Raw genomic sequence first — 9,550 nt, 5'->3', positions numbered from 1 at the left:
TAAGCTTGCCAGATAACGTCTTATATTTGTGAAAATGTTTGTTTTTCTTCTGACGTACGGCACCCAGGAAAACAAGGGCTTTTTCTGCGTGTTTACTGTAACAACCTGCAGGTGACCGCGGATGACCTCCAATAGAACGCCCGTTCTGTTCGATTACGTCATTTGGAACACGATTCGTGTTCTAAATCCCCATATAGAAGTCTGGAAATTTTGGGGCCAAATTTTACCATCGTGGTCAGTAGGTGCAATCTGCAGCTGGGGTCAACGACCTTAAGGTCATTGACCCCTCTGGCTATTGGAAAATGACAAAAAAATCCCCAAATATATCATTTTGACGTAGTCTATGACAAAAATTATACATGTGTCATTTGAATAAATATCTAGTGCACCATTTTACCAAAATTTAGGTCATTTGGTTTTAAAACCAGAGCACAAGAGCCAAAAGTGTACTTTTTGGTCATAAAATGGCCAAATAATCGCAAAATTAAGCATTTTGTTGTACTGTATGCCTCAACTGTTAATGAATCCATGTGCGCATATGTCTAGGGCACTCCTATACTAAATTTCAGGTCATCCGGTTCTAAAACCAAGGTACAGGAGCCAAAAGTGTCCTTTTTTGGTCAAAAATGACCAAAAAATCGCAAAAATAAGCATTTCGTTATACTGTACACCAAAAGTGGTATTGAATTTATATCGGGTAATTATCAAGGCACATCTGTGCCAAATTTCAGCTCATTCGGTTATAATACCAGGGTACAGGGGGCCCAAATATACAGTTTTGGTCTTAAGATGACCAAAAAACCTTAATAAAATCATTTTAAAGGCAGATATGAAAAAAATGAAAAAAAAACGTCTGGGGGTATTGGCCCACTCTACCCTTGTGTCAAATTTCAAGTCAATCGGTTGAGGAACAACGGAGATACCGTGTTCCGAAGATTTGACAGGAGAAAGAAAGAAAGAAGAAACATTACCAATACAATATATTTCACCATACCTATGGTATGGCTGAAATATAAAAAAGGTCCCAGTGCATGAAAAGGTATAATAGACCAGTCTAAAAACACTTCCACTAAAAATTGAATTTTGAATCATCACCCATTCAAAACTGAATTTGAAAAAATCCCCCTTCCGTGTGCAAAAAATGGACTCTTCCATGTAAAGTAGAGCAGTCCAAAAATAAATCCGCTAAAATAGGACTTTGACATAATCACTGAAGTCCAAAAAAATGGATTTTTAAAAAAGCCCCCCTCAATGCAAGAATGGACTCTTCCAGCACACCCATTTAAAATTGCAAATTAGACCAGTCCAAAAATAACCCTACTGAAAGACTTTGACAAACTAGAAGTCACCAAAGTCCAAAATATGAATTTCAAAAAAATCCCCCCTCCGTGTGAGAATAGACTCTTCCAGCACACTTTCTGTAAAATTGCGAAATAGACCTGTCCAATAATACACCCACTGAAAGACTTCACCAGTCCAATGATGAATTTAAAAAAAATGAACCCCTCCGTGTAAGAATGGACTCTTCCAGATGACACCTGGCTCGCTGATTGGCTGCCACCTCCCCCTTTTTAGGATATAGATTCAGGCTAAGTGATTGGTTACCTATCTAATTAGATTAAATAGACATAGATGCCAGAAGGTGCAATCTGCAGCTGGAGGTCAACGACCTTAAGGTCATTGACCCCTCTGGCTATTGGAAAATGACCCAAAAAATCACCAAATATATCATTTTGAAGTAGTTTATGACAAAAATTGTACATGTGTCATTTGAATAAATATCTACTGCACCCTTTTACCAAAACTTAGGTCATTTGGTTTTAAAACCAGAGCACCAGAGCCAAAAGTGTACGTTTTTGGTCATAAAATGGCCAAATAATCGCAAAATTAAGCATTTTGTTGTACAGTCTGCCTCAAGTGTTATTGAATCCATGTGCGCATATGTCTAGGGCACTCCTATACTAAATTTCAGGTCATCCGGTTCTAAAACCAAGGTACAGGAGCCAAAAGTGTCCTTTTTTGGTAAAAAAATGACCAAAAAATCGCAAAAATAAGCATTTCCTTATACTGTACACCAAAACTGATATTGAATCTATATGGGGGACTTATCAAGGCACATCTGTGCCAAATTTCAGCTCATTCGGTTATAATACCAGGGTACAGGGGGCCCAAATATACAGTTTTGGTCTTAAGATGACCAAAAAACCTTAATAAAATCATTTAAGAGACAGATATGGAAAAAATGAAAAAAACACCCGAGGGTATTGGCCCACTCTACCCTTGTGCCAAATTTCAAGTCATTCGGTTGAGGAACAACGGAGATACCGTGTTCTGAAGATTTGACAGGAGAAAGAAAGAAAGAAGAAACATTACGAATACAATATATTTCACCATACCTATGGTATGGCTGAAATATAATCACATTGATCATTATGATAAGTGTTAAGCTAAGATATAAGGTACAAAAATATCAAAAGTGTTACACTGCAGTTCAGTTGTCCTGTAGCTGAAATTGTTGTGTAGGAAAGCATTCCTATGTTACTTGTAATTGAACCCTGTTACTTTCAATATTGTCAACATGTATGAAAGCAGTTATTTAGTACTTGGTGCCTACATGTACATGTGTAGATAGAGTAAACATTTGACAACTGTGTCTTGATTTTTTATAAAGGACTGAATCAAAAGCAACTGCTCCTGTAGACCAATGAAAACATTACATAATAGACATTTTTTATTCACAAGCTTTCATGTAGAGTATGATGCATTTGAATGTAATGAATTCCAACTGTACTACCACCATGCAGCACTAGTGGTCATACACATGGTCATGTGCATTACTGTAGTACTATGATGGTAGCATGAGATCCATATTAGACTCACTGCACTTGCAAGGCATTGCGTGACCAAAATAAAATACATTTATAAACCATCTTACTGTAGCTGGCTTAACAACATCCCCACATACACAATTTAATAAACTGGCATGGGGTCAATAAATGCTTCCAAGTTCTCCAAAGACCTGAGAAATCTTTAAATTGTTCAGTTTGAACTCAGAGCTAGATCAGGCCACTCCTGTTACATGTACATCAAAACTGTAACAGTTACACTTGTGGTAATACATTTATTAATGCTAGAAGCCATTAATATTTTGTGATTACATAATGTGGAAATAAGCTAATCTTAGTTGGTTAGCCTTGAATCCAGCCTTGTTAGCTTTGGTCCGCTCCCGAAGGTCGCTACCCTGCCAACAAAGCAAGGCTAAACATTTGCGTTGGTATGCAAGGTGCATATTCTACCAAGGATGTCACATGGTGCTTCGCTACAGAAACTCTGACATGGTGCTTTGTTACAGACACTCTTATTGAAAGCCAGATGAATGACTAGCTTACATGTTTGATTATTCTATACTAAGGCCATATCAATGCACATATACTTCCTTGCTTCTTGGAGGATTTAAAGGGAAGATGAAAACAGAGGGCTGGAGGAAAACCTGAAACTGGCTGATAACATGATCGTTCCCTGAAACAGACCTACACTGTACATTGAACATGTACATGTAGACCTCTCTATCATTTCCTATTAATCTTCCAGTTATACAGTTTTTTTACATGAATCTAAAAACCAAAAAACTGAATTTTTGACCTAATGTGGGAGATATTCAGTACAGACTCTTCCATGGAATTCCTCATTCAGTACTAAGTAGTTACATCATCCAGTCAGTAAAATATTTAACATACCATGGTACTGAAAAGGTTTGTGACTGTTCATTGGGTATGTATGACACTCGTTCTCATTGAAATGTCGAAAATGGCATTTTTTTGGTAAAAAAATAAATCGGCTTTATTTTCACTGAAAACTCTTGGTTGTTTGGGAAAATTCCTCTTTTAACCATAGCCAAAAAATGGCAACTTATTATTTTCGGTCCCATTGGTAATGCATTACAGGGCATGTAACAAACGTTACCGGTAACGTTTGTTACAACTAGACTTTACCCTGTGTTCTTCGAAAGGACTTGCCTTATTGACTACATCATTTAGGTATAAGTGGATGTCCCTAGGGACATTTGAAAAGTGGGCAGCTTTTTTACACTTGGTCAAATAGAAAGCTTAGACAGCATCGAACAATGGTAACGTTTGTTACAGTCATTTCTGTACAACATTTTGTTGAGCAAGGTGGGATACAAATGACAGTCAACAACCCTTTCTTGTTTCTTTAGAAAGCCAGAAAACTGTATAGCGTCACAAAAACGGCCATTTCTAGTCTTATACGTGCATAATATAACCGTGGCAACCATCGTACTAGTTGTGGTAACGTTTGTTACAGAATCTGGCGACAGGCATAAACCACCTCACACAGCCTCCAGGATCAGTGACAGGAGCGATCTGACTTGATCGGGCAGAGGGTCTGGGTAGCTGGTTTCACCTGCCGAACAATCATTCTGGGAACTTAATTGTTACATTTTTGGCTACTATTTGAATTCTTCGTTTCTTCTCAGGCAACAGCCATTTTTTAGGGTATGAAATCCCACCCTTGGCTATAATAATCGTCTAACCCATAAACCTATACGAATATTGTTGTGCATCTTTTGTAAAACATTAATGGAGTTGTGGAAAAATGAAGGAACCAGTGATGTTGTCTATATTTTGCTCCATATCAAGGCGTAAAGTCAGGCGACAGCATTTCGACATTTAAATGAGAACGAGCCATGAATGTACTATGTCCTTGACTCTATGAGTCAGTATTATTTGACTATCAGGCCTTTGGATATTATAAAAATATCATGGACATTTTTAAAATTCTAGATAAGGAAATGATTGCTTGACAATGGTTACAATCTTAGGTGAATTGGAAGGTTCTGAGTTCTCGTGTTAATATTGGAATGGTGAATATGTTAAGTTGTAATATTTTGTATGGAACTATGATTTTGATCTTCAGGATGTTCCTTTTGTGACATTGTATAACATTGTATTGCAACTGATTACCATTGATAATGCCTAGTGTTGGGATGTTGAACAAGACAAGAAAATAAATCATATGTAGTTTATTATTGGATCTTATCATTGGATCTTTGTATTTATTTGATTATACAGAAATCATTGGATCTTTGTATTTATTTGATTATACATTTGGTACAAATATAGTGTAGTTTGGGTAAGAAATGCTGACATGTACACATACAATGTGCAGCTGCACTGATTTCTCAAGCAGCAAGGTGTCCCCACTGTACACACTATGGTAAACAATCCCCAAGGAAAGAGTACAAGTATTATCTCATACACACAGTAGTCACAAATACCATCCTTGTAATTGAGACGGAAACAAAATACATTAGGATACAAGAGGAGATTTTTTAATAAATGTGTTCTTGCATTACAATCTTCATAATGTTGAAAAGTATCTTATTCAGTACAATGTAAATAAAGGTCTATATTTAAGGCACATTTTTCAAACTGGAAATTTACAACAAAACTGCCAGCGGTACAAATCCTTTCCCCATTAGATGTCTATAACATATCTTTCTATTTCTGCATTTCTAAAATACAAAAATTCTGAAACAAAAGAAAGTCAGTATATCATTATCCTTATAGAATATCTAGCAACCCATATAAAAAGTTACGAAATAGTAAATATACCATCATTGAATACTAAATATTACAAAAATAGGTGTTTTTTCTTTAAAGAAACCTGATCATGGAGCAAATATAAATATATTGCAAATACATAAAGGGATGACTCTGTACCATAGAATTGCATTTAATTTTGTTGCAAAAGTTTGTAGAACTTTGAAATGATATTGCATCCTGAGTTTTAAGAGATACGATCTAGTGCCTGATGCTAATTTTCTAGACTTTTACCTTCAAATTTGAAGTATGAAGCAGATTTCACTAACAATCACCACAGACTTCTAGTACACGAAACACCATATTACACTTAAGTAACAGTATACCAACATCGTAAATAAGCTAACTACATTGTACCCTTTAACCCCTTTGTTACCAATTTCTGCAGCCACATGGAGGGAGAAGGTTAACAAAAATACTGTTTGTGCACTCATATTGCAAATTTATAACATCTACACACTGCAAGATTCATTTAAACTTCAAAGTATATACAGCAACAGGCCTAGGAATATTATAAGTGTGATATTTTAATACTGCAAAAGTGAATATGGTTGTTACTTCAGTTTACATATAAACTGCCCAGTTTCTTGGTTTCTAGTGACTTCATTCCACCAGTACACCCTGCCGTTCATGGCGACGAACACGTCGTGAATCTGGATGGTCTGCAGGGCTCCGATGGCGACCCCGACGTTGAAGTCTGCATCCGAGTCCTTAAACTTCTCAGGCCTGAATGCTCCAGTGAGAATGATTGTCTTAGGCAAGCGTTTCTTGGCGAGGTAGGCGGCTGTGTCAATCATGGAGTCTGTACCATGTGTGATGAGGATACGGGACTGAGTAGAGGCCTGACAAACCTGGGAAAGTAGTTCCCTAAATGGGAAAGAAAAGAGACATCAATCATTGTTCTGTAACATAAGCCTTTAACTATCTAGCTGCATATTAAGTTGATAGTAATCTTATGCCCTATTGGAACACATTTGTACTATGTTTTACTTGAATAGGTTAACTAGCAACTGTCGCTTTGTACAAAACCATCCAGCTAACCCGTTCTGTAGCTGTCATCAACTATAAAAAATTACAGGTTTCAGTATTTTTGTGTTGTGAAGCACAAACAGGTACTACATACATGTATTACTGTAAATGCATTTAAGTTCGCAGTACCGGGAGAAAGGACTTTTCGCGGTGGTTTTAAGTTCAAGGTTACACCGTAGACTGCAGTCTAATATGTACCATAATAGAAAAATGGTCGCGGTGAAGTGGTTACCGCAAAAACCGTGAACATTAATCCAACATTTCTGCATTTACAGTATCACTTTAAAATGGTTTATATTGGGAAAATACAGCAGCAATGTATTTTTTAGGAAATCATGCCCCCAAAGTTTATTCTGTTTGCTATTTGTACGGTACTTCAAGTTTATCATTGTTGGTATATTTTGGTGACCTTGACCCCTGACCTGTCCCAGTCGTTGATTTCCTGGGAGTCCTTCCTGAACACACTGCCGTACTCCACAGGCATGGCCAAGTTCATCCTCTCCAGGATACTCTGAGCTGCCGAGGACCCAATCTCGAAGGCGTAACCACCGATACTCCGGGGGTAGTCCTTGTCAATGGTGCCTAAAAAAGGCATATGTAACGTTCCATGTTTAGGATAGTACTATCCTTCTTTTATTCTGTGTTTGATTTACTTTAAAAATTTGTTCTCTCTTGTATTGAACTGAAGGTGCATGAAATTGTTATATTTCTCTGGATAAGAAGAAAATAGATAAAATGGCTGAGATGGTTTAATACAAGAAGGAAATCATTTCTACACTCATACTCAGTAAATCATTATTTTCAATATCCTAAGAGGGATGACTGAATGCCCTACATGTGACACACAACTACTTACTTACTACTTACGAGCTAATAAACAATCTGTGTCTTAGACTGATTAGGAAATAAAGGAGACAGCCACAAAAAATGCTTTAACACAACACTGATCTCAGTACAAATTTCACTTCCAATATTTATGCATTAATCGAAAAGGGGCGTGGTCTCATCTATTCAGATGCGAGGCTTTTGTTTGTTTAGTTTGACGTTTGATATAAAAAATAGACAAATTATAAAAAGTAAACATTATATATTGAATGTTCTAGTGGTAGCAGACGCATCTTTACGGAGTTTAAAAATCGTCATTCCAAAAGCTAAAATGTCTATTATGTTGCGGTTCCCCGGTATGATAACACAGCGTTGTCCTTACCGCCCGTTTGTATCAACATGATCGCACGACTTTGATCGTCGTCTTGCTTCAGTTTCTCGTCTCTTTCCTCCTCATGGCTGTTCTCTATAGCACTGAAGGACTGGGATCTTTGAGATTTTTCCATAACTACGAAGGCCCCCTGAAACAGTCGCCTTTACCTATTTTCACCAGGTAAAATATCTACTCCTTGTCTTGCACTTCCTGTTGGAGTTTGATGGCTGAGGGTCAAAGTTGAGAGGTCGAGGACGATGACCGCGAATGACCTAGATGCTATGACGCTATCTACTAGTACTGTAAATGCATTTAATTTCGCGGTAGCGGGAAAAGGGACTTTTCGCGGTGGATTTAAGTTCGCGGTAACACCATAAACTGCAGTCTAATACCATTATAGAAAAACGTTCGCGGTGGATGTAATTTCGCGAAAACCGCGAACATTAATCCACCGCGAACATTTCTGCATTTACAGTATTACTTATCATATTACCTTTGTAATTTGCTGCAATCTTGTAAATGGCAATTGTGCATGGACGATATAAAATAAACACCTGAACGGAAAACTTCTGAACACCACCACTCTCATTAATCATTAGTCAAAACGCAAAAGTTTTTAGACAACTGACAGTGCTACAATTAAACGTTACGATGTCGAACTGGTAAATTTATATGTTTTCCGAAATTTTATTTTTGAATTTACGCCAGATATTTTTGTACATTTTGCAGTTTTGTACGATTTACAGTATGGTTGAACTTACAGAACATACTGATTCACCTATCGGTGCATTTGTAAGATAAACAACTGTGATTGTATCAAACGTAACGTTACACGAACACCATGCCATTCGCAGGTACTTATTAAGCATGAGTGAGGATCGGACCACGAAGATGGTCCTAGGGAAAGATACACTCATGAGATTACAGAGACTACGATTACCTACACGTGTATTAAGTGAATGCTCCGTAATAGATAGACACCACAGGTTTTGAAACAGCAACATGTAACGTCACATTTCTTATCTTGATTTGATGAGTTTCGCTCAGCACATACATTGTAAAGCAGCACATTTCCGACGTCTTCATTAACGTTATAATATCAAAAATAAATTCAAAGTCAATACAATTTGGCGACGCCCGGTAGAGGATGATCGCTTGTTGTCACATGACGTTATGTTTAAAAGAAGAAAACATTGATAGTCGTAAATACATTGCTTGGACATGGAAGCTATAATAGAATAGTGTATTATATAACGTTATAGGTGGCGGAGCTTTCCCAACTTTGGCGCTTGGAAGTTCGAACGCCACAACAATGGCCGGGTCAGGCTGTCTACTCAGCATTGCGACACTGACAAGGTCAAGAAATGGACGAGCATCGATGTCAGATCAGTCAGAACCAGAAACTCGACATAAACACCAAGACACCGCATGCAGTGTACCACTGTCTTCTGACATGTCTTCATTAATCTAAATTTAATCCGACGGAATTGGAATAAAATGGCGATTTCACGTCAAGTAAGGTCTCATTGATGTATTACTCCGCGAGTGGGTACCCTAAACTAGATCCGAGCCAAAAAACAAGCGGCTGCATGGGCGCATGTTTTTAGCGGTGAGATATTCCCTTTTAGCCAGCGGAACTGATCTCAAAAGTTAGATTGGTGAAAGCTTGTTTGTAACTGAAGATATTAGCAGGTAAAGTTTT

The 9,550-nt window shown here is 37.5% G+C and overlaps 1 protein-coding gene across 1 annotated transcript; it reads right to left on the bottom strand.

Annotated features, from left to right (window-relative positions):
- Nucleotides 1-4,795: 4,795 nt before the first annotated feature.
- LOC118414066 lies at nucleotides 4,796-8,089 on the bottom strand. The gene is made up of 3 exons (XM_035817831.1): nucleotides 7,858-8,089; nucleotides 7,073-7,232; nucleotides 4,796-6,488 (listed from the first exon to the last, which is right to left on the bottom strand). Exons 1-3 carry the CDS (start codon nucleotides 7,979-7,981, stop codon nucleotides 6,176-6,178), a joined length of 597 nt encoding a protein of 198 aa, XP_035673724.1. The 5' UTR covers nucleotides 7,982-8,089; the 3' UTR covers nucleotides 4,796-6,175.
- Between the last annotated feature and the right edge of the window lie 1,461 nt (nucleotides 8,090-9,550).

This window comes from Branchiostoma floridae, chromosome 1 (genome assembly GCF_000003815.2).
Source record: "Branchiostoma floridae strain S238N-H82 chromosome 1, Bfl_VNyyK, whole genome shotgun sequence".
Classification (NCBI taxonomy): Eukaryota; Metazoa; Chordata; class Leptocardii; order Amphioxiformes; family Branchiostomatidae; genus Branchiostoma; species Branchiostoma floridae.
This window is presented reverse-complemented; position numbering and strand designations above follow the sequence as displayed.

Excerpts from the sequence above, each read along its gene's own strand:
- LOC118414066 (XM_035817831.1), bottom strand. The coding sequence starts at position 7,981 with ATGGAAAAATCTCAAAGATCCCAGTCCTTCAGTGCTATAGAGAACAGC. Across the intron at positions 7,233-7,857 it reads CATGTTGATACAAACGGGCG|GCACCATTGACAAGGACTAC; the intron begins GTAAGGACAACG and ends TGCCTTTTTTAG. Across the intron at positions 6,489-7,072 it reads GAAATCAACGACTGGGACAG|GGAACTACTTTCCCAGGTTT; the intron begins GTCAGGGGTCAA and ends TTTCCCATTTAG.